At 38.6% G+C, this 25,843-nt stretch overlaps 1 protein-coding gene across 4 annotated transcripts in view; it reads left to right on the forward strand.

Moving 5' to 3' along the window:
• The window catches only part of sgk1 (serum/glucocorticoid regulated kinase 1), a 41,188-nt gene extending 15,734 nt beyond the window's left edge, over window positions 1–25,454 (forward strand). The window contains exons 3-13 of one of the 4 annotated variants that reach the window (XM_060893721.1): window positions 7,469–7,666; window positions 11,424–11,484; window positions 21,045–21,120; window positions 21,460–21,535; window positions 21,637–21,825; window positions 22,335–22,466; window positions 22,826–23,062; window positions 23,200–23,295; window positions 23,415–23,570; window positions 23,661–23,750; window positions 24,234–25,454. In XM_060893721.1, the coding sequence (XP_060749704.1) occupies window positions 7,469–7,666; window positions 11,424–11,484; window positions 21,045–21,120; window positions 21,460–21,535; window positions 21,637–21,825; window positions 22,335–22,466; window positions 22,826–23,062; window positions 23,200–23,295; window positions 23,415–23,570; window positions 23,661–23,750; window positions 24,234–24,401 (1,479 nt within the window). In that variant the 3' untranslated portion in view covers window positions 24,402–25,454. Of the gene's footprint in view, window positions 1–7,468; window positions 7,667–11,423; window positions 11,485–18,984; window positions 19,057–19,899; window positions 20,052–20,417; window positions 20,921–21,044; window positions 21,121–21,459; window positions 21,536–21,636; window positions 21,826–22,334; window positions 22,467–22,825; window positions 23,063–23,199; window positions 23,296–23,414; window positions 23,571–23,660; window positions 23,751–24,233 lie in introns of those variants that run through there. The other 3 variants (XM_060893719.1, XM_060893720.1, XM_060893717.1) reach the window with 3 other exon arrangements.
• Window positions 25,455–25,843: the final 389 nt, after the last annotated feature.

The raw sequence follows: 25,843 nt of genomic DNA on the forward strand, positions 1-25,843 counted from the left end.
ACACACACACACACACACACACACACACACAACACAACATGAAAGTGGGATTATTTATGGTGTCAGAAGTGTGATTGTAGATTAAAGAGGTTTTACCAAGTGTATGCTCTTTGACCTGCACTCAGAAGTGCAGATCATCGTCATCATCATCATCATCAGCAGCAGGAGCAGCAGCATTGTTGTCACGCTAATTACTGTACGCAAGAGAGATTATAGCTCAGTGGAAATTGATATGGCTGGTGATTGTGTTACAGTGTGCGACTGAGATTATGCTTGTCAGGAAAGTAATATGAGTGTTGATTAAAGCCTGTGCCAAGAACAAGTGACCTTGAACGACAAGGTCAACGATGCAGTTCAGACTTACTCATGGAGCCTTGGACATGCATCAGCAGCGTGGCTTCATGTCTTACACAACACACAGTACTATATATTCTTTGTGTATATATTGTTCTAATCTAACCTAATCTAATCTCATGAACAGAGCTAGATTCACTGTTCATTGTTATAGTATCCTTTATAATATTACATAACCTAGAGGTTTACTCAAGCAGTCATTACTATTTGTAACCAAAAAACACACAAGGACATTTTAATTGATTCATCAATTAAAATTGTATTCAATTAAATTTTATTTCTATAGCGCTTTAAACAATGGAGGTTGTCTCAAAGTAGCTTTAAAGAACATAAGAAATATAGTTCAAAAGTTAGGCTTATGGCTTTAGGCTTATATTTAAATTAGGCTTATATTTAAATGTGTATGTATTTATCCCTAATGAACAAGTCTGAAGTGACTGAGGTGACTGTGGTGAGGAAAAACTCCATTAGATGGAAGAGGAAGAAACCTTGAGAGGAACCAGACTCAAAAGTGAACTTCATCCTCATTTGGGTGACACTGAAGGGTGTGATTATAAACTGTTATAAACACCAGAGAGTGTTATTATGAAGCATAACGCATAACTGGTTCTACATTTTCATTCATTCCTTTTGCACTTCATCTCCAGCAGTTAAGCTAATATTCCACCCTCTTGAGCCAGGTCTTCACATCTTCATGGCTGTCCACCTCTGTGCCGAGTCGACCTCCAGCCGAGGTCAGGAAAGGTGCGTGAAGCGGAGTTACATAAGAGCAGCCTCCAGAGCCGCACATATATACAGTACCTGTCACACTACAGATGAATTAGCGCTGCTCTTGTTTCTCACCTCCTGCTTTCTCTCGCATGCGTCAGCTTCGCTCTGTAGCACTCGACCCCGTGCTCTTTGTCCCACTGTATCTCTGCTGACGGTTAATGATGAGCAGGGATAATGTTTTGAGCATGAGTCAGGGAAAAAAGTACAAATTTGGGACAGTGAACTGTGCATGACTTGGCAGTCTTTTAGTTATTGAGTGTTGTATAGAAGGATCTAAATATATATATATATATATATATATATATATATATATATATATATATATATATATATATATATATATATATATATATATAGAGGCATGTTATTTAATAAAAGGAGGCCTTTTATATTAATTTAGTGGACGTCCCCACTGTAAAACATGAGTCCCATCAAATTATGTCAATTTATTCTTTCCCTTTAACTTTCAGTTCTCAGGATGTTTTGGATATTGAACTCAAATCGATTGAAAGCTTTCAGAAATTCCATTGTCTTGACCTGAGTTCTTTACTTGTGAGCTTATCTTCAGCTTATCTTCCAGATGAGTCATCACACGGATTTAAGGCAAGAGTTGAACTTTCATTTCTATGCTTTAACTATTCTGAAATGTCTTGCAGTGCCTGAATGTCTGTAGTCAGTCATCGCAATACAGCTATTTATCCTAACCTTTTTATTTACATCAGTACAGACCCTTTAAAAAAGACCCTTTCAATTCAATTCTATTTTATTTCTGTACTGCGTTTAACGCCGGACGTCGTCTCGAAGCAGCTTTACAGAACAGAAGAAATATAGTACAAAATGTTTATTATACAAAGATTAATGTTATACAAAAGTTCAAGATTAATATAAGTCTTATATTTAAATGTGTTTGTATATAAGTTTGTGGTGACTGAAGTGACTGTGGTGAGGAAAAACTCCATTAGATGGAAGAGGAAGAAACCTTGAGAGGAACCAGACTCAAAAGTGAACCTCATCCTCAATCGGGTGACACTGGAGGGTGTGATTATAAACTGTTATAAACACCAGAGAGTGTTGTTATGAATAATGTCGTTTCTACAGTCTGATAATTGTGTATTAATGAGAAGGTTGTTGTCCTCAAACACCACATGGAGTTGTCATCTTCTCACTGAATGTCTGAAATCCTCTTGAAGCAGAATCCAACTCGAAATACAGTATTGGAGTCCTCTTCTTCTTCTTCTTCTTCTTCTTCTTCTTCTTCTTCTTCTTCTTCTTCTCTTTGTGTCTGTTGCTCTGCATTTTTACCTCCAAGATGATGTGGAGTACAATTACCTAGCTGGCACGCTTCCCTTCTGCCTCCTCTCTTCCAGGAAAGCTCTGGCACTGTCAGTTAGTAGATGTATTATTAAGAAAGTTCATGTCCTTTACCCACTTTTGCTACCGTGGCCTTGAAGACTTTTTTTATTGGATGAAGTTTATGGAAAATTTCTAAGAACAACACACAGCAGCGGTGATGATTCCATGAAAGAACAGAATAGAGATACCTTCATGAAAAGCCACAGAGCCACTGTAGTGTTTGTTATAGTGTTTAATGGTAAGTATATTTAGACGGTAGATAAGATGAGTGACGGACACGATGACGGTGAGCCGTGATGTCCAATGGCACGGTGGAGAATAATTGTACTTCCATGAAAGTTGAGATTCATAGTAAGGGTCGTATTATATTACACACAGGAACGCAATCTTTTTTTTGAGCCTGTATTCATGCCGTGTCTCTTTCAAGCGTGAAAGCTCTTCCGCTGTTAGGTAATATTGACAGTTTTGTCATTTGTCGCTTGGTGTCATTTGTACTTACTCTGATTCTCTGTACTTCCTGTTTCTCTGACAACACTTCTGAAAAAATCGGATCCACATTTTATTACCCGTTTTTTTATGCACCTTCACAATAACGGTTGTTGATTATGAATATTCATTCATTCATTCTTTCATTTTCTACCGCTTATCCGAACTACCTCTGGTCACGGGGAGCCTGTGCCTATCTCAGGCGTCAACGGGCATCAAGGCAGGATACACCCTGGACGGAGTGCCAACCCAATGCAGGGCACACACACACACACTCTCATTCACTCACACAATCACACACTACAGACAATTTTTCCAGAGATGCCAATCAACCTACCATGCATGTCTTTGGACCGGGGGAGGAAACCGGAGTACCCTTAAGAAACCACCGAGGCACGGGGAGAACATGCAAACTCCACGCACACAAGGTGGAGGCGGGAATCGAACCCCCAACCCTGGAGGTGTGAGGCAAACGTGCTAACCACTAAGCCACCGTGCCCCCGATTATGAATATTATGAATAATAATTCAATAATTTAGCCCAATCTGATATAAAAAGCATACTTGCCAAGTTCAATCTATTGACCTAATTGTTAGTGGGAAGCCTTTTATTTTTGTCACATCTACATTACAGCATAGTGAAATGATTTCTTCACACATCCCAACTTTGGATGTTGGGGTCAGAGCACAGGATCAGCCATGATACAGCACCCTGGAGCAGAGAAGGTTAGGGGACTTGCTCAAGCCCGACAGTGACAGCTTGGCATTCCTGGGGAAAAACCTCAACCCTGAACCCTGATCCTCCAATCAACATTCCAGAGTGTTAACTGCTTGAGCCACCACTGTCCCACTAATGTTAATTATAGGCTGTAAGAATGCACAGTTTGGGCTAGAAAGAAATCAGCCTTTTTAATGCTTTAGTGATTTTTCCCTCATGATTGCAGCGACTTTGTTGCTTTGAAAAACTTTGCTAATTTATACTAGCTTGTGTTTTAATGCTTTGTGGTAAATATCAAGCTTGTTTTAAGTTTGAATTGGTTCCCTGTGTGATTGGAAACCACATGGTTTACAGAATCCTGGGTTATCTTGTGTCCTGTTTCACACTGCTCATACTTTACCCAGGGTTTACATTGAATCCTGAGTATGTATATTCATAATCTGACTTTTCACACTTTATTTCCTGAACCCTGGGTTAACCTTCTTATTTGCGTAATTTTTGGCATCAACAACTACTAAATAAATACAGCCTGTGACCGCTTCAAACAACACCTCGTCTAGTCGTCTAAATCCCGCTCGGTTGTTTGAAGCTTCCTGAGATGTATAAAGGCAACAACTTTAGAATACTGTTTACAAAGCATGCAAAGTTTCTGTGAGTGTACCAAGCTTTTGATATGAGGCACAATTTATGACTTCTGTTGCCGAGTATTCTAACACCGCATCACAGTTTACATCACAGTTTACACTGTAACAGAACTGTTTCATGAACATTCTTAATACAAAGTAAGAAAATTCTTAGGAATGTGGGAAAATTAATTCAAATTATATTATAACTCACTATCATTATTAAATATCGTATACACTATGTAGGGGGGCACGGTGGCTTAGTGGTTAGCACGTTCGCCTCACACCTCCAGGGTCGGGGTTCGATTCCCGCCTCCACCTTGTGTGTGTGGAGTTTGCATGTTCTCCCCGTGCCTCAGGGGTTTCCTCCGGGTACTCCGGTTTCCTCCCCTGGTCCAAAGACATGCATGGTAGGTTGATTGGCATCTCTGGAAAATTGTCCCTAGTGTGTGATTGTGTGAGTGAATGAGAGTGTGTGTGTGTGCCCTGTGATTTGTTGGCACTCCGTCCAGGGTGTATCCTGCCTTGATGCCCGATGACGCCTGAGATAGGCACAGGCTCCCCGTGACCCGAGGTAGTTTGGATAAGCGGTAGAAGATGAATGAATGAATGTATACACTATGTAAAAGAATAGGCGGTTATACCAGGGGTCTCTATGTTAAAGTATAGGCGGTTATACCAGGGGTCGCTATGTTAAAGTATAGGCGGTTATACCAGGGGTCGCTATTATACGATATTTAATAATGATAGTGAGTTATAATATAATTTGACGATAAAGTTTGTCTCTATGACATTTCTGCTTTGTGTCGGAGGTGTTTACATTTACATTACATCTATTACATTTATAACATACAGATGTTAGAACATCTCTAATATGATCGGGCACGAACGTAATCGTGCCCGATCATATGCTACGAGCTTATATGCTACGAGCTTCTATGCTACGAGCTTATATAGTCTCAATTATATCTTAACATGGAGACAAAGTGAAGGTTTATAATAGACCAGATTTTAAAAGCGCTCTTTTTTTATTGGACAACCAATCACCGTCTTCAAAAGAATGTGTCACCTAGTAACAGGGTTTAGCCCCGCCTCTTCTCTAAGATAAAATTTGTTGTAGTTTTCTTGCGCTGAGATTCGTCCTGAATCACTCTGAAGCTAAGATCCCTGGTTAGAAATGTTTACGCTAAATTAGAAGCCTTGGAGTCCAACAACTCAGTCACTGAGCTAACACATACTCGATGTGAATGTGTAACTGTCTATACTGTCTATCTATGTTGATACTTAGCTTTTTAAAGCAGTGAATAATGCTTGTTTGTATTTGTATTTCAATATATTTAAATTTCAAACTCTACCACATGTACAATGTAGGAAAAACAACTTTGCAGGTCTGCAACATCAGATAACTGCGTTCTTATAAAATATTTCCGCAGCGTTGCTCATATTCCCTTCCAATATTGAGTTGACAATTGCATTAGTAAAACTAACCGCGAAAAATAAGGTTCGTTTTTTTTTTTTGTGTGTAAAAGGAGAAGGAAGGCTGGTCATGTAGGAGTTTTAATTATGTTAGAGAAAGAGAGATAGAGAGAGAGAGAGAGAGAGAGAGAGAGAGAAAGAGCAGGATATGAAGCCACAAAGAAAATGTGAGGGTGAAGTTCTGCCTGATGTAGAGATCTAACTCAGAGGTCATCACTCTCACAGACAGGTGAAGCACAAAACATGGAAGGTCGTAGCAAAAATAATAAAAATGTTAAATAAATAAATAAATAAATAAATCTACCAAATCTAGGCTGCTGGAAACTTTGGTGTGGAACCATAAACACACACTCACACACGCAAGCATTCCCACTTTGCAAAACAGCGTATCACTTTAGGCGGCCCGTAGCCAGCAGTGCCCACACATGTACAAACCTAAAACACGGCAAAAAACTCGGCTGGTTTCCATGGGTACAGCCAGCAGAAGGAAGCCTTGTGGGATCTTGGGAATTTCAAGAATGTTTATCCAACGCAAGCAGCTCTGGCCTGAACTTTCCTTAAAGCTGTAATACAACGGTACACCACACACACACACACACACACACACACACACACACACACACACAAATACAGGCTTCCAAAACAGCAGCTTTCCACTGCCAATCAACAGGCATTAGAGAGAAACACACAAACAAGTGTAGGACAGGAAAGTAGAGGAGAAAAATGGAGGAGAGGAAACGGTATGAAGAGCTGATTAAGGAAATGACATAGCGTATATGAAAGAAAACAAGACAAATAAAGATGAGAGATATACTGTAGACATATGGGTGGAGGAATAGAGGAATAGAATGCGGAGGAGAAATAAAAAGAGATTGCATGAAAGGAGAGATGTGTAATGTAGAGGAGATCAGAGGTGAGGAGAAGAGACGAGAAATACAGAAGGAAAAGGTGGAAAATAGAAGAGAGGAGAGTGAAGAGATATGTGTGAAGGAAGGGAAAATCTAGAGGGGAGAGGAATAGTGTGGATGATAGATGAGAGGAGGAATAGAAACAGAAAAGGAAAGAAGGAATAGAGATAGAGGTCTAGATGTCTCTATCTATCTATCTATCTATCTATCTATCTATCTATCTATCTATCTATGTACAGTATGTGTGTGTGTGTGTGTGTGTGTGTGTATATATAAGAGGAAAGAGGAAATAGAAATAGGAGATAAAGAGAGAGAAGAGAAGAAAATAGATAGAGGAGAAATAATGAGAAAAAAGAGCGAAGACGATTGGAGAGTGAAGGAGAAAAAGAAAGGGCAGGAGAGGGGAAGATTAAGAGGAAAGGAACAATATTGAGAGAAGAAATATGAAGACGAGAGGTGAAGAGAGGAGCAGAGAATATGATAAAGGGGAGGGAAGGAGAGATATTAGAGAAGGGAGAATAAGAGGAAAGAAGAGACATTTGCTGTTAATTAGACTGTTATCTTAGAGTGGATTTAGACAGTCAACACCATTTTATGTTGAGGTAATTAGGACACTGTGGGTTTCTCTTTGTGTGTGTGTGTGTGTGTGTGTGTGTGTGTGTGTGTGTGTGTGTGTGTGTGTGTGTGACATGCACTTTTGAGTTTTATTAAAAGTTCAAAATCATCTAAACACCACTTGTTTACCTACCTGCATGCATGCGTATTTGTTTGTTTGTCCAGGTGAGGAAGTGGAAAATGCTGAGTCGCCACCATGGCGATGGGAAGGCGAAAGAGGCGGAGCCAGAAGGTCACATGGTCTGCCCATGGGCAATGTCACCCCTGATGGGAAACCCTGTACTCATGGAGTGCTCCATCTGCAACGGACCCTACATCACCTATAGCAGTGAGGAGGCTTGGCAACCACGGCAACGCACACAGGTCATCTCTCTCTCTCTCTCTCTCTCTCACACACACACACACACACACACACCACACACACACTATACTGTAGCTACATATATTAGCTACATCACAGTGTTAACTGGTAACTACTCCTGATATTGTCTCAATTCACAACTGACCCTTAGTTTCATTTGATGTACTTTTATTACATGTAACATTTATTACCTGCTTTATTTTATTCTCAGACTTTTATTCACTAGGTCAAGTGCACTAATAAGGCCACTTTTAGCCTTCATTACAGAGTCATTACACTACATTTCACTCCTTTCAGTCTGGGAGGTTTAACCATAACAGAGCAGATCGTGAGGGCTGTATCGATTTTGCTGGGAACCGGATTCCTCAGGCTGAAACACATACGCCTGGTTAGCTCAGAGTAGGCGGCATTGCTAATGCTAGCTCACGCTCGACTTCCATCTCGGTCTCCAAGGGGGTCATTAAAAAAGACTCCCACATGGAATCTCATGAAAACTGGTTTTTGAAGATGGCAGGTGCTTTTTATTGCTACCAAAGAATCACATTATGAACAAAAAAACAATTGTTAATAGAATGTCATCATTTGAAAACAAACTTATAAAACATCAAAGGATAAGAAATTGAGATAAATTATTAAAGATAAGGTGAATGCAGCAGTCTGGGTCATGTGAGATGTAAGAATATGCATATATATATATATATATATATATATATATATATATATATATATATATATATATATATATATATATTATGTACCTTATATATATTTCAACATAATAAAACATTATCTTATTATAAGGTAACTTTAGGAATTTAGGGTAAAACTTTTTTTTTTTTAATTGTATTAAAATAAGCTTCGAATTTAAATACCTTTATGTATTATTATAATTATTAATATTAATATTAATTACTATTAATTTTATTATTTTTTTATTATTATTTTATTTATTATCATTTTATTCTTCTTGTATTTAAATGAGCTATTTTATATATTTAACCCGACCGTTTATTGCACTTGTTATGTATCAAATATCAATATTGTCATATTGTATTGTTTGATTTGATGTAAGTCTATTCATTTCAATTCAATTTAATTTATTTGTACAGTATAGAGCTTTTAACAATTCATGTTGTCTCAAAGCAGCTTTACAGAAGTATAGCGACAGAATAAGAAAAAATAAGTAAGTAAGTAATAAGTAAATGAAATAATAATAATAATTAATAATAATAAAAATAATAATAATAATAATAATAATAATAATAATTATTATTATTACAGGAGGGGGGCATGGTGGCTTAGTGGTTAGCACATTTGACTCACACCTCCAGGGTCGGGGTTCGATTCCCGCCTCTACCTTGTGTGTGTGGAGTTTGCATGCTCACCCCGTGCCTCGGGGGTTTCCTCCGGGTACTCCGGTTTCCTCCCCCGGTCCAAAGACATGCATGGTAGGTTGACTGGCAGCTCTGGAACATTGTCCGTAGTGTGTGATTGCGTGAGTGAATGAGAGTGTGTGTGTGCCCTGCGATGGGTTGGCACTCCGTCCAGGGTGTATCCTGCCTTGATGCCCGATGACGCCTGAGATAGGCACAGGCTCCCCGTGACCCGAGGTAGTTCGGATAAGCGGTAGAAGATGAGTGAATGAATGAATGAATAATTACAGGACCCTAATTCTTATACTGAAGATCCCGTGTCTTCCAGATGAGGTTCCCCTTAGAGTCTGATTCCTCTCAAGGCTTCTTACTTGTGTCTTCTCAGGGAGTTTTTCCTTGGCACTGTCATTAAGCATAAATATAAACCTATATTCTGGATCTCTATAAAGCTGCTTTTTGACTATCTCCATTATTTAACTTGCGTGTTTAGGGTGTCTAAAACCACACTAACCAATGGGATAATTGCATGATAAGGGTGTGTACATTAATCATGGCAGCCATCTTCCTTCTCTCTCTCTCTCTCTCTCTCTCTCTCTTTCTCTCTCTTTCTCTCTCTTCAATTTATTTAATGCAATATGCGTGTGCTGCAGAGAGCGAAGGGATTTGTGCAGAACTCTCGCTGTGTGGTACTTAGCAAAGGAAAAGAAAAACTTGTCATGCATTATTGATGAGGCCTACATCTGCTATCGCTATGGATACATTCTCAGAGTCTGGGAAATAAACTTTAGAGGAAGAAAAAAGACAAAAACATGGGGGAGAGAGAGAGAGAGAGAAAGAATGAGGGAGAGAATAGAGGCATCATTTTTAGACACAGGGAGGTGTGTGTGTGTGTGTGTGTGTGTGTGTGTATGTGTGTGTGTGTATCATGTATCAAGTAAGTAGGTTAAGGTTAGCAGTCAAAAATCTTTCACTTTCATACCCCAGCCTCCCTGCTGTGAGCTACACTCATCTTTTCTCCAGGAAAAACAGACATGGTTCATTGGAATAATGATACAAAACTAAACAAGAGGTTACAGGCTCAGGATGAAGCCATAGTTTAGCAGCCTATAAACGCTATTGTGTGCAGCTAAACATTCTCATATAGTATCCTGGCTACAGCAACAGTGTGAATGTCTGCAAAAAATATTAGGTCATAATTGCAGTTAAATGAAACGTGTCATTTTAAACATAGCCTTATTTTCATATTTAGACTATTACTTCAGAATATATGAGCTTCATGAATGAAGGAAGTAAATGTAGATGACATTCCAGGTCATTTATTGCTGGAATACTGTAGGTATGTCACGAAGCAACACAAGTTGAGCTACATAATAGGAAATCTTTTATCTGCATCAAGATGCTTATCATAAGTTGTGTAACAAGCAAGGTGATGGCAGACTTTACTTAATACTGCAGCTCTGGAGCTGCACAAACAATGTTCTGTTAACCCATAATATGGGTTAAAGGAGGTGAAAATCAAATGTACACAAATGTACCCGATCAGACAAGACACGAATAGACAACGAAGCTACAAACCTAATCTTGCTAACAAGTCTCCAGGATAGCATCAGACATTAACCTCACTCTCATTCATCTTCTACCGCTTATCCGAACTACCTCGGGTCACGGGGAGCCTGTGCCTATCTCAGGCGTCATCGGGCTTCAAGGCAGGATACACCCTGGACGGAGTGCCAACCCATCACAGGGCACACACACACACTCTCATTCACTCACGATATCACACACTACGGACAATTTCCCAGAGATGCCAATCAACCTACCATGCATGTCTTTGGACCGGGGGAGGAAACCGGAGTACCCGGAGGAAACCCCCGAGGCACGGGGAGAACATGCAAACTCCACACACACAAGGCGGGAATCGAACCCCCAACCCTGGAGGTGCGAGGCGAACGTGCTAACCACTAAGCCACCGTGCCCACCCAGACATTAACCCGAATGTGTTTATAAAACAGAAACGTATACATAAATTTCAAATAACGACTACATTTCCATTCAAATTCTGACCCACTTCTCCTTAATCATACAAATATATATATTATATATACACGATTTTATCTTTTTTTATTATTTCATGTTTCGACACTAAGTTGAGTTAAGGTCAGTTTGCTCTTATATTCTCTTGTCAATTTACTTTAAATGTTTTCTACAGAGGCTAAAAAAAAGTTGCTCCTGTTTTGTTGTGTCCATGTTCATCGTTGATTGTCTTTTTTGTGTCTCACTCAAAAATGGTGGTTAATCTGAAGCTCATATGGAAGTCAGGACTTGAAAGTCAGGACTTAAGATGAAACCATGCTGACCAGCTTTGTTGCTTTTTTTTTTTTTTCAGGCGATGGACCTCTATTATCATGGAGAATCTGATCCAGACTACGGGTGCACATCAGACACTAGTAAGAGCTCTTTACAAGACTTTCATTTCCATCTCAGGACTGATTATGTAACATGTCATGATCATTTCCTTCTTCCTCCTCCAGAGCTTAAAAAAACTCCCTGCTTTCTGTAACTGCCTAATAATTCTCTCTGCTTAAAATATGTAGAAAAGCAAGAGCATTCCGGTTTAATTAATGCTCATAAAGCCTGATGACTCACTGCAGCTCTTTTGTCTCATAATTGTGTCGAAGCTGAAAACAACCTGGAAATGTCATGAACAAAAGCGACAGCGCAAACTGGCTAGAAGAAATGCCTCGGCAATTATATCCACTTCCATTATTTTAGCCATTATCTCTGCCTGCATTCTGTTTGTGAGGATATTAAGGCAAATTTCATTTTATGAACGCTAATGGCATGCTCAGGAAACCAACTGCTAAAGATTAGCACAAACTGAGCACTTTAAAGATGTGAAACGATGTGTCAGGGATGACACCATGGTGCAGCGTGGTAGTGTTGATGCCTCACAGCTCCAGGGTTCAGGTGTATTACTGCTTAGCATCCAGCCTTCCCGTGATGACTGAAAATGAATAAACGAAAAGTTTTTTAATGCGTCTTTTAAGGACCTAGAAAATTTTAGACGTTCCTGTAGTCTACTTAAAATGGGCCATAAATGGACGTGTAATAAGGGGCTTAATAAAGGGAGACTTAAAGGAGCAGTCTGTAAGTCTGTAGAGGTAAATTCCAGGCGCTGTGTAAATTTCAGCACCTTTTTAAATAACCAAAATCTTTTATTCCAAATAAACTCTTGGTGTTTTCAACTCATATCTGAAAGATTTTATTTACGAGTTGAACACCGTGAACTGCACACAAAGTCATAATTACGATTTTCAGTAAAAAAAAAAAAAAACAAGGCAAAATCTATACATGCAGTGACTGTAGTTGAAGGTAAATTTGTTGAAATTGAATGTTTCCTTAGAAGCTGATTTCAGTTTTGTAGTTAATTAAAAGAAGGTACACCTCCAACTTGGTGGTATGTGGTATAAAATGAGATTAAATATGTCACTCCGGATAAGAACGTCTTCCAAATGCCATAAATGTAAATGTAACTTGCCTGATGTCATAATTATGACTTCTCAACTCATAAATTTCTAAACAAATTTCCCAGAAGACCTTGAACACACAGTCAGTTCATCTGGGGATCGGAGTTTATTTCTTTAACAGAAAACGTAGAGTAACCCACTGCACTCACTAAGATAGATCATAAAAGTGATGAAACAAATTTATCAAAACTTATACTGGTTAGACATGTTGACCAAATAGTGGTGTTTTATGTGTTTCATCTACTCCATGATGTCTGATGAACCATAGAATTTGTTTGTTTTATTACAAACAGAAAGCATTTAGCGTCACAGGATTATAAGAAAAATAGGTCATAGATCAAAATGACATGACTAACAAGAATTGTTTGCTAGACTAACAACTTCTGCAACATAATATTTATACCATATGACTTCTGTTTCTTCTTTACACAATATAAAATCATAGAGTTGTATTTATGTCATATATGTAGAATTATATTAGAATGATATGTTTCAATAGCAAAAGTAGTGACTAAGAATAGTTATGTTGGCGTTGTAGAAGCCAAAATTCTGTTTTCCTATTTAAGCTTAGACAAAAATTTATCAAGAGTAACTCCTCCTAGGGCTTTCGAGCCACATGCACCAAATTCGGATATGTTGTAGACGCTGGTCTGAAGTTTGTTGCTGTTAATTTTCTAAGCGATCCGAGTACCGGTACTTCCGGTACCGGGTCTCAAAGTGGCCTTTTTTCCCATAGACTCCCATTATAAACTTTGGAGGTTTATAACTCGGCAAGCTTTCGAACTATCTACACCAAACTCGGCCAGCTCCTTTAGGGTGATACTCTGAACAAACTTTTAAATTGGTGTACCGACTGGTCTTTCGGGTGTCCCGCAACCCCGACCCCAAAATATGCAAAATCAAAAAACTTTTTACAACATGGACATGTGACATAACAAAACACTCAGAACAATGAGGGGAACTTTTTCACGGGTATTCTGATGATAAAAAATTAGCACAACATGAACATGTGACATATCAAACACTCAGCCCAATGAGGGGATCTTGCCCCCAAATGTTTTGGCACCCTATCTTTCTGTCCATTTGCCTCCAAAAGTAACACTAACCCTTATGTCCACTCACCTCCAAAAAGCACTGGCCTTTGCGAATACTTGCCTCGTCAAAGCCAACATCAGAGTTTGTCGCGACAAACTTTACAAATCTAGTTTTATATTGCCCATGTAATGAATACTGTATTAAATTACAGTAAGAGATACTAGGAAAGCTATAGCTTGGTACAGAGTACTGTAGATGATTGAAAGTGTCCACATTGCTTATTACTACAGAAACAGTACAGTAAAGTCAGGAAGTATGGAAGGACGTAATCAGCATGTCTGCTGGGTTTTCAGCCTACAAGTGGGAAGTTTGTAGGACCATAATAAATAAATAATTTTTTTAAATTTATTTTTTATTATTGAATTTTTATTTCCACTTGCTAACCTCATTTTACAACACTAGACTGAACTATGAGCTTTCCTGATTTAGACGGAAAGTTAAAGAGATAAAGTCATGAAATGATAATAACACGATTCATTAGCAGTTCAATCCACACAATGTGTTTCATTCCCAAATGTATGCAAATGATATATAACTCACTCACAAGGACTAGCTTTTATTTGACATTTTATTAAAATGTATTTTAAATATTTCATTGAAACACTTTAAAAATGCACTGATACAGTTTTTAAGTTAAAAAAATTGAATACGACAGGAGAAATTTTAAGATTATTAAAAATCTGTGCCAAATACACAACCACACGGACTGGCAATGTTCACACATTCAAAGTAGACCTTTGAAGGCTTAAACCTGTTTTTAGTTTTTAGTGTAAATGTAATTATTATGGTTCCAGATAGCAGACAATACAAGGATCACTTGGAACTTACTCTGACCTGTTAGTTCCTCAAAAGCTCTTGGTTACTTAGTTACACTCTAATATAAACTGTTGTTGAAAGTACGTTAATTACATTTATATCACTTCCTGTCCAGTGTCACCCAAATGAGGATGAGGTTCAGTTCTGAGTCTGGTTCCTCTCAAAGTTTCTTCCTCATATCATCTCAGGGTGTTTTTCCTCACCACCTCAGTCTTGATCATTAGGGATAAATATTTGGAGATAAATAGTAACTTAATTTTAAACTATGCATAGTGAAATTTAAATTTTGCAGACATATTTATACTTTTCAAAGGAATCAGGATCCAAAGTGGTCCAAATGCTAATAGTGATGTCTTGCAGTTCAGTTTCTAAACCAAAAATAGTTTAATTGTAACCATTGGTTCATTTCCTGGCGGATATGCGGACTCATCAAGGTCGACTTGTGGCCGAGTTCTGGTGGCCGGATTCCATCAACGTCATTTCGTGGCCAGATGGAAGTGGTAAGTGTGGGCTGTCACTTATTTGTTATCTGGGTTGCACAGTCAAACAGAAACATGATGTTATAGAAAGCCGCAGCTCTCCACATTAGTCCTTGTTGTTTTTTGCAGAAACACTGAAAAACATCCCAAGTGATAGTTGGGCTTGCTTAGTCATGCACTAAATCCATTTACATTATCTCATAAAAATCAGCCACCTTTGCTAAAGAGCATACCATTTGTAGCGAGTTTCTGCCAACACTGGATCTAGATCTGGCTCGTCTCCAGGATGGGTGCCTATGTTTGTGCATACGCGTGTGTGTGTGTGGTTAAGTAATGTCACAAAACCCCAAAACACTACGCTCCAAAACCACATTAGCATACATAATGGCTGGATTTAGTTCAATACTCTACTAGGTTTTTAAATCATATTACGTAATAATATTCAAGCACAAATAAAAACAGTGTTTGGGCACTGAAAGTTGAATCCTGCTGGTCTAAATCCTCAAAATCCTCTTCTGTCATCAGTTCATACCAGATCTTTGTCTTTCAGACTCTTTCACACACTACAGAAAGATAAAATATGCATCAATAAAAATTGTCAGCAGGAGAGAGAAATAAAAAAACCTAGATTTTGAGTCTTAAAGCATGAACAAAAAAAAAAAAAAAAAACCCACAACCAGGCCTAGTCCTGTTACAGAAAACACAATAACACAGTGACTCATCTCTGAGTCGTAATTATGGCAGCTGTGTATGGCTGCTCGGTGAAAGCTGATGTTAGGTGACGACGGATGAGTGTAAGGTCAGTGTGCAGGGAACAGCAGGTTATTTAACCGCTTAGCTAGGGAGCCTCAAATAATCTGGCTGACGTCTGTGTGTGTGTGTGTGTGTGTGTGTGTGTGTGTGTGTGTGTGTGTGTGTTTACAGTGTGAATGTGTGGACTTGGCTCAGTGCTCTATGAAGACATAATAGATACAATGCTGTTGTATCTATCTACATATGATGGATGGAAAAAGGAGCATAGTCTTCTCGTGTGGAAAAGCAGACATCAATATCATGAGAGGAAAAAAAAACTTTTGAATGTTATAGGCTTTATTTTTTAATCATTCATCATGGTAAACTAACAAGGTATTTTCTATTTGTATGCTATGTAATATATTTGGGCTCTCTGGATTTTTAAGAATCGCCATAAGCTCACCATCAGGACTCAGAGGACTTTGACAGCAACATAAATTAGCCTGTAGAGCAGTCAGTTAGTACAGATTAGCTTTGCCTCAATGGGCAAATATGTCAAGTAATACATATTCAAAAATCAATTTAATAACAATTATTTGACTGGAACTCTGATATGGACGATATGCGATTCCATTAATCGACATGATTTCTGAGATCTTATATGGAATGTTATCTTACTAGCTAGCAGTGAAAATGATAATCATTCATCTGTTGTCTATTCATGTAAAGTTGTCTAATTTTAGCTCATCACTAACATTTATGAAAGACATCCTGAAAGTCATGTCCTGCTACCTCATTACCAGTAAAGACTACAGACATTTCTGTGATCCAAAAACTCTCAGAAATCCTGTCAGGTTAGCTCATGCTAGCGGTCTACCTAGAAATAGAGATAAAAACGTGCATAACCACAAGTTAGCTGTCAATTTTGTCAGGTTAGCTCATGTTAGCTGTCTGTCTAGATTTAGCAGTAATGATGATAAACATGTCTAAATATGACTTTAAAATTCTCACAGAAATCCTGTCAGGTTAGCTCATGATTGCGGTCTACCTAGCAGTAGAGATAAAAACATTTACAACCATCAGTTAACTGTCCATTTTGTCAGGCTAGCTCATGTTATCTGTTTATGTAGCATTAGACGTAAAGACAAACAACATTAAATGATATAAATTAAAAATTCCTTCAGGTATCCTGTCAGATTAACTCATGCTAGCCATCAATCTAAAGGCAATAGAGATGATTAATATTTATAAATATTAGTTGTAAATCTTTTTTGAAATCTGGTCTTATTAATCTAGGCTAGCCATCTAGCTAGCATTAGCGGTAAAATCTACACTTTTTTTTTTTAAGATTTAGAGATACAAATTTTAAAATCTGCTACGAAATCCTGTCTGGTAGAAAAGATTTAGAAAATATTTATAATCTAAAAAATTAGACTTAAAGGTCTTCAGAAACCCTATCAGGTTAGCTCCTGCTAACTAGTTGACTATAATCTTTCTATAAATAATTTGATGTTTAACCTTGTTTGTTCACATTTATGGATGCCGCTATGTACAAAAGAAGACTACATGTGGGTGTAAAGGAAAAAAAGTATAAAACCTTATAACACTTTTTGGATTGTAAAAGGTAGTGAGGTTAAAAATAAACCTCTATGATTGACATTCTAGCTTTTCTATGACTTCCTGAAAGAAGATAACAAAGTAAAGTTAGACTTGTTTATTGTCAGCACAGATGATTCTTGTTCTTTGTTTTTCCTGTCTGTCTCTCGGTTGAGTGACGCCTGATGTTGAACTTCACCTTTTCTCTGAGGTCATCATTTCAGGGCCAGACATTCGTCTAGTCACTGTTTTGTTGTTGATGATGATGTTTTGTCTCTTTTTAAGTCTCAAACGTTGGGCAGCTAAAAGCAAATCACAAATTTTCCACTAACACTGGAAGGTATTTGCTTTAGATTTGCACCTGAACTAGGAGGAAGTAATGAAGCCCACGTCTTATGCAAATTTTTGTTTTAATATCTCCATATATTCGCTTTATAGACATTATAAAAGTATATAAAGTCGTTGTTCATTAAACAGTTCCATTGAATAGCAGTTATAGTACGTTCAGATTACAACTTTATTATAAACCATAGCATTTATAGCCTTTTGGTTCAATTCCACCTTCACAGTGTAGCAGGTGGGGTTGAAAAAGGGGATGAAATGATACCAAAAAATGAAAAGTTATTTCTTAATATCGTTACTCCCAACTGATTACTGATTACTAAATTACTGTGATTTTTGATTTCATACATTGCCCAAAACACTGTACTGTTCAACTATCTGCAACTACTAACCTTTAATCTCTACCTAAGGAGAGCAATGCAGTGGTGCTTTAGTCCTGTAGTCTGTCCAGACTTCTCGCTTCCTGAATGTAAAAACAATTTTGTGCTTGTTTACCTGTTTACAAGTTAATTTACTTTAAGGTGTCATTCGCATTACTTTAGAAAAACAATTATTTTGTCATTCTTTATGCTGGGTTGCCAGATTGTTTTACACCCTGATTAAACAGATCACTTTATAAAGTTTCAACTGTCATGCTAATCCCAATGTCAATGTCATCGTGCACGTCATTTCATAAATCCCTAAAAAGACAGGCTGAGTCTCTGCTGTAACAAAGCTTAGCTTTATCATGTTGTTGCTTTGCAGTGGATCTTTGTGCCGACGTTTCCACTACTCTACGGTGGATCTCTCATTAATATGACGTTGAATGTCACTAGAAAATAGCGAGATAGAAAAGAAGCTCTTGCTTTTTTGTTTTTAGACGCATGGCTCTATCTGCAAAGGGTCGTGGATAAAAATGTAGAACAAATACAAAATTCAGAAGTCATCTTAATATATGAAAAACTCTACAGGGAAATTGAAATGGACCGATAAAATAAGAGTTCAACAACCGCGTAGTAATAAGAAATATGAGTACTACTCCTTACCATTCCTTTTATCTGGAGTAATACCTTTAAGTGTATCTTTTGTATGAATCTTCTACCTAGAAACTGGCACAATGTTTTACTCCGAAAAGGCAATAATGGGCTAAATTCTGTACCATAAACATTTTTAAAAGGCTTCCAGTTAAAAGATATGTAATAAAGTTACAATAGTAACAGGGAAATGTATAGTTCAATGCACTTTCTTCTAGGAGTGCATGAACTGCACTAAATCACACCAAGTGTCACCTCTGTGAGAACTCTTGACCTGGTTTTAACACACTTAATATCTGTCAGGTTGGCCTAAACCCGATAAGGAGACTTGGATAGCGTGTGATAAAGTAATCTGTTCCAGGTTGAGTTCACTTCTCAGGCAGCTCATAAGGCAATGAGGACCAGTGAGAGACTCAAAGGTTTGTGTCTTGGGGCTTTTTAAAATTTTCTTTTGAATCCAAAAGCTATAGTTTACATACGTTAGGTGCCTAACAACATCTGGATCCGAATTGTCTCATGGATGTACCTTTATACACTTTTTTTATTTATATGTATATATAAATCCAGCTTTGGGTTCACCCCCACAGCACGTCTGGAAAAGGGTTTTTGGTTTAATCATGAGTTGAACTCTTAATATTTCTATTAAATTCTATTCTATAAAGGATGGAGCATTATGAGTGACAGGTTTAATCGGATTGTTCCCCTTTGACATTGCGTGAATGTTTTCTATTTAAGATTTCCATATTTTAGTAATATATAACACTGGTGCAGATTAGATTTGTGAGGGATGTTGTCCAAATATTTTAACTCTTAAATCTATTGCTTTTTTTTTTTTTACCACTTACAGTATGAGCTGAAGTCAGGGTTGCCAGATTGTTGTTTTTTTTTTTGCTTGAAACAGTATAGAAACAGTTTTAGTGTTGGTTTATTTGGTTTATTTATATGACACTCGTTAAGCTTTTGTTGTCTTTACAGACATCGTTTTCGTTTGCTGTACTTATAAAGGCATTTATGTCCCATTTTCTTTACCAAGGTTCTCGAAAAGGTAACAAGACTTGGACATAGACGTTTTGCATGATTTTATAAGAGCAAAATGTCAATGTTTCGAATATAAAATCACTTCACACACACGTTAAAACACGAATCGTTTTTATTCCGTGCTATATAATGTATATAAACAGAAAGTATATACATTTTTAAAACGGAATCGTGAGTTAATTTGGACAAGGTGATTTGACAGAAATCTGGCAACTTTTTTGGCACAAGTTTCCTTTCATTTTTTTTTTGTCGGCGTAGCACGAGCCACCCGGTGCAATAAGGAGAGAGCGCGAGCTCACTGACTTCTTATGGGCTCGTGGGTTCACCGGCAGGTTCGTCGGTGTGATATCTGTGTCAGGAAACTTGCTTTGATCAGGTAGGACATTATATGGTGTAAAATGACGTCCAAAACTATTTTTATTCATTCATTCATTCATTTAGCTTAGCATTTAGCTAAATGTATCTCAGTTTGTCTTCTATGTGACTGGACCCTTAAATACAGAAAAAAATAATCACTTGCGATATTAAATAGAGATGCTTTATATTGTTTATTAGGGTTCAAGCGTTTAACGCGAATGTAAATAACCCAACCGTGTGTTTGTTTACTAGCAAGTTTATTACTTTACGGTGTCGTTCGTGTTACTTTATAAAAACTATTATTTTTTTATCAGGGTTTATGTTTATCTGGGTTGCCAGATTGTTAGTTTATCCCAGATTTTTTGTTTACTTATTCGGTTTACTGTAAATGTTTTACTGTACGTTTTAACTTTAACTTCGATTAAACAATTAAATCGAACACGTGGTTGATATTTAATTAAACTTGTTATGGCATCGGGTAAAAAAAAAAGTTTTAATCGGAAAGTAAATGGGTTTAAATGCCGCCCAATCTGGCAACGCGTTTTGTGCGTGAGAATCCGATTTTTTTGTCCGTTTTGCAATGGAACGTTATAGTGGCGCGCGGGCGTGGGAGGGGCGTGACTCGTGACTCATAACTATTCAAAACTCCGCGTCGTCTGATTGGTCAATGAACCTTTCGAGCGTGTCGATAAGTCTCCGCCCACAGCTGTCTGGGTATAAATTGAGGAAAGTGCAGTGTAGGAGTTCAGTGAAGCTTTTGTGTCGTTTTGGATTCGTGCCCGCGCTGGAAAAGTACAGCGACAGTCATGACCATCCAAACGGAGACGAGCGTGAGCGCTCCCGCGATGACCTACTCTAAAACAAGGGGACTGGTGGCTAATCTCAGTGGTAGGCTTTCATTATAGCTGTGATGAATAGAGCTCCTTCAAGCCAACCTGCTTCACTGGAAGAATATCAAGTGACTCCCTTTTATCTCTCTTTTTTTCTTTCTGTCTTTCTTTCTCTCTCTCAGCTTTTATGAAACAGAGGAAAATGGGACTGAATGACTTTATTCAGAAACTGGCGACCAGCTCCTACGCCTGCAAACAGTGAGTATTCACTTCACCTAATGATAAACAAACAAGTTTTAGTGAAATAAAACCAACCAGAACTGATAATTAATTATTTGGGGAAATTCTCATTTATCTCGACTTTTTTTCCTGCCCAAAAAACTTATTCGTTGTTCAAAACATTTTTCAAAAATATTTAAAAAAAAAAAATTAATCATGGATTATTTTGCGATCCAATATATTATGCAAAGACAAACAATAGTGAGAGAATGCATGCATCATAGCACTACTGATTGCATTATTATTATTATTATTATTATTATTATTATTATTATTATTATTAATAATAATAATTCTGGTCTTTCTTGCATGCTACAGCCCAGAGGTGGATTCCATCCTGACCTTGACACCACCGCAAGATCCCGAGCTGATGCCGAGCAACCCTTCTCCTCCTGTAAGTACCTGTACTGTGCTTATGCTATATATATATATATACACTATACACCCACGGTGTGGCACACATCTATCTGACCGTGCATCTGTCTCGTCCTGTAGCCCAGTCCGTCTCAGCAGATAAACCTGGGTCCTTCGTCCAACCCGACCGCTAAACCCTCCGACTTCAACTTCCTAAAGGTTATCGGAAAAGGAAGCTTCGGGAAGGTTCTTCTGGCTCGGCATCGCGGCGACGACAAATTCTATGCGGTTAAAGTGCTGCAGAAGAAAGCCATCCTGAAAAAGAAAGAGGTGCGAAATGTGATCTCTTTAAATAGGCCAGACTGGGTTTAGTGTCTAGTGTCTAGTTTTTTTTTTGTGTTTTCTGATTCAGTTAAAATCTTTTGGGACATCTAGCACGTATTATAGGGATATTCCACCCTTTCTCAATCTACTGCATTTGTTGCATGCGTGTTATTATCACATACAAGAACTTTGCCATATTTCCTCGTGTCACTAAGATCTTATTTTCTGTAAAAGCGGTCCCATCTCTCAAATGATTCATTGTACATGTTTAGAAAATTATTTCTAAACAGTTTGGATGAATTTGTGCATGCATTTTAAAAGGGTTTTGAGACAAATATACAGTAGTTAAACTGTTTTCTGTATCGTCTGTGGTAAGCAAAGCTGCATTATGTGTTAAGATTAGGTTGCTGAATGTTGTACTTTTCCGACATGCTTCAAATAATTGTACATTCATTAACTTTAAATTTGGGATGTTTCCTGTCTTATCCCTGACCGTGTTCTTTTGGACTTTGCAGGAGAAACACATAATGTCCGAGCGTAACGTGTTGCTGAAAAATGTGAAACACCCGTTCCTCGTGGGGCTGCATTACTCCTTCCAAACTGCCGACAAACTCTACTTTGTGCTGGACTACATCAATGGAGGAGAGGTAAGACTATCCCAGTTTTTTTTGTGAGAGAAGTAAAGTGAGTAGAGGCAAAGTGAGACAGCATGGGGTGGAGGGGGGCAGACGGAGACAGAGAGCGGATATCCCTTCTGTGCTCTTTAAAGAGAGCTATTCAGGAAAAGTGTGTGTGTGAGAGAGAGAGGGGCAGCTCAATTTAGCAGTGATTGAGCTTTAGTCCTCTGTGTGTGTGTGTGTGTTGTATCTTTCAGTAGAGTACACTCTCATTTCCTCCTATTGTTGGAGGAGTGAAGAGTGAAGAAAGCTCTGATTAAATATGGCTTGCAGGATGTAGGTCCAAGGATGTAGTCAGTCATTCATTCTTTGTTTCTTTCTTTCTGTAGCTGTTCTATCACCTTCAGAGAGAACGGTGCTTTCTGGAACCCCGTGCCCGTTTCTATGCTGCTGAAATCGCCAGCGCCCTGGGCTACCTGCACTCACTGAACATTGTCTACAGGGATTTAAAGCCTGAAAACATCCTCCTGGACTCGCAAGGACACATCATCCTAACAGACTTCGGCCTCTGCAAGGAGAACATTGAGCCTAACGGAACCACGTCCACTTTCTGTGGGACGCCGGAGGTACGCATCGTCCGTCTGCTGCTTGACAATTACCGTAGAGACCAGAGGAGCCGATGTGGCTCTATTTTGTTAAATACCTATACATAGTTGGTGCTTTAATCTCATCTTAATTCTGTTCGTTGTCCTTTTGCTTTCAGTATTTGGCTCCAGAAGTGTTGCATAAGCAGCCGTATGACCGGACAGTAGACTGGTGGTGTTTGGGTGCTGTGCTCTATGAGATGCTGTATGGCCTGGTGAGTCTTGCATAATACAAGCAGCCATAATCAGCTATATAATTACACCCACAACCAAGACTAGAGTTTTAACCCTGCACCTTTTTTTTTTTTTTTTTTTTTTTTTATCTGGCCCACAGCCTCCGTTTTATAGCCGCAACACAGCCGAGATGTACGACAACATCCTGAACAAGCCGCTGCAGCTGAAGCCCAACATCTCAAACGCTGCCCGCCATCTGCTGGAGGGTCTGCTGCAGAAGGACCGTACTAAGAGGCTAGGCTGCACCGATGACTTTGTAAGTGTGTTGTTGCCTGTAACGATAACGGTGCCTGAAACATTAATGTGATCCAATGGCTCATCTTTTTCCTTTTTGCTTTCTTAACAGAATGAGATCAAGAACCACATGTTCTTCTCCCCCATTAACTGGGATGATCTGAATGCTAAGAAACTCACCCCTCCCTTCAACCCCAACGTGGTACGTTCCATTATTTTGCCATGTTTTTGGTAAGGATAAGGGTCGTGATTGCAGAAAGTATCCGTGCTCTCAAAGCCGTGTATTTTCCAAATGCTTTAAGATTTTCCCAATGTTGCTGCGGTTCCTTAGGGGGTTCCTAAGATAATGGCTGGGGATATGGGGGGTCACCAAAAGTCACAGTCCAACACATTTTGTTTTTAATCGAATTTTAAAGGTATCCTTTCCACAAGGGATTTAAGCATTTCATGTATGAACGGAGCTAATTAACACAACTTGCATACTGACATACTTTTCTCTAGAAAATTTCAATGAGGAATAGAGTCTAGGGAATTCCCAAAATTACAAACGTGCTGGAAATATAGGACTGACTCCAATGATGACGCTTTCTCTACGCCATGATAAAATGAAACGATTCTTATGTTTAAATACAGATACACACATGATCTTTCTTCAAGCTAATTCACTTTTGTGATGTTTTTTCAGACTGGCCCTAACGACCTGCGGCACTTTGATCCGGAGTTCACAGACGAGCCGGTGCCGAGCTCCATCGGCTGCTCCCCAGACAGCGCTCTGGTGACGGCCAGCATCAGCGACGCAGCCGAGGCCTTTCTGGGCTTCTCCTACGCTCCAAACATGGACTCGTTCTTGTAGCCTGTCACCATGGAGACACCATCCCATAAACTCTGAAACCGTAGCTCATTGCCATGGAAATGCCGTACCATGGAGTCCCACCTGTAGTGCATCACTATGAGAATGAAGCCAGCCCCATTGCCCCGCCCCCAGATTGGGGGCCCCTGTTTGCACATGGCCTTAGGCAGCTCCATAGGCCTTGGTTTAAAGGCCTAAAACGTACACATGAGAGAATTGACTTTCTTTCTTCATCATAGTTGTCTTGTTTGTCTACGCAGAGCATGGTTACTTCTCCGCTTACATACGTCTTGGTCAGACTGTCCTGGGTGGACAGAGCGAGAGAGAGAGAGAGAGAGAGAGAATGTGCAGGAGTGCTAATGGACTTTAATTTATCCCTCTTTTTTTTTTTTTTTTTTTTTTTTTTTTTTTTTTTCTCTTCCTCCTTTCCCCACCCACATATTTGAGGGTATTGCTGTTGTCAGAATGTGAATGCTCTGTTTCCAGAGGACTGTGTGTATATGTGCCTTCATCTTCCCTCTCCCCTCATGAGTCCTCTGGGTCATATGACCACACTCTGTCACCAATTGCATGACCTCAAGTTTGGTTGCACAATTTGCCTATAATTTAAGCATCTCGTTTCTATTTTAGTTTCATTGTGTCCTTTTTTTTTTTTTTTTTTTTTTTCTTCATTCCTCTTGATTGAGTGGGCCAAAGCTGGAAAGAATCTGCTGCTATGTATGCGTGTAGATAGACGCCTGGACCGACCAATCAGACGCCTTTGTCTCACCTTTAGTCTTCCAGCCTACTTTTGTGACGTAACGAATCCGATCAGAAAAATAAAAGCATTCCGTCTGCATCCGCTCGCCACATTCCACTCGATATGACCGTACTGCTATTTAAGTTTGTTTGTAAATTTTGAGTCTGTGTATTAGGTTTAATATATATGGAACAAGGCAACTAAGGATATGCTTACATGTAATGATAACTGTTGAACATGTACTGTAAAATTGTAAAATGTTTGATTTATGTGACTGTTTGGTTTGCAATAAAACAATATTGTTATTTTCCCCAAAATGTTCAGTTTCCCTCTTTCCATTTACCGGATCTCGGGGCTTGTGATCTCAGGGTTTAGAATGGGGTTAAAAATCAGAAGGAACCATTAAAAGCATTGAACATTACTATTGAGAGCACACACAGACATGCATGTAATGGGACGCCAATCTATATTTGAACCTATTAAAAGGCTTCTGTCATATTCATGTTTTGACCTCAAACCCAAATGTATTTAGTTAATGTAAAGCAAAACCAAAAGAATTGGCATACGAGTTCCAATACTTAATACTCCAATACCAATACTCCAATAATAGTTGGCTATATATATATATTCTATTATATACCTTGAAGAACACTTGCATTTTAGGGTATAATTGTACACTCACTGACCACTTTATTAGGTACACCTT

Source organism: Tachysurus vachellii, chromosome 19 (genome assembly GCF_030014155.1).
Source record: "Tachysurus vachellii isolate PV-2020 chromosome 19, HZAU_Pvac_v1, whole genome shotgun sequence".
Lineage (NCBI taxonomy): Eukaryota > Metazoa > Chordata > Actinopteri > Siluriformes > Bagridae > Tachysurus > Tachysurus vachellii.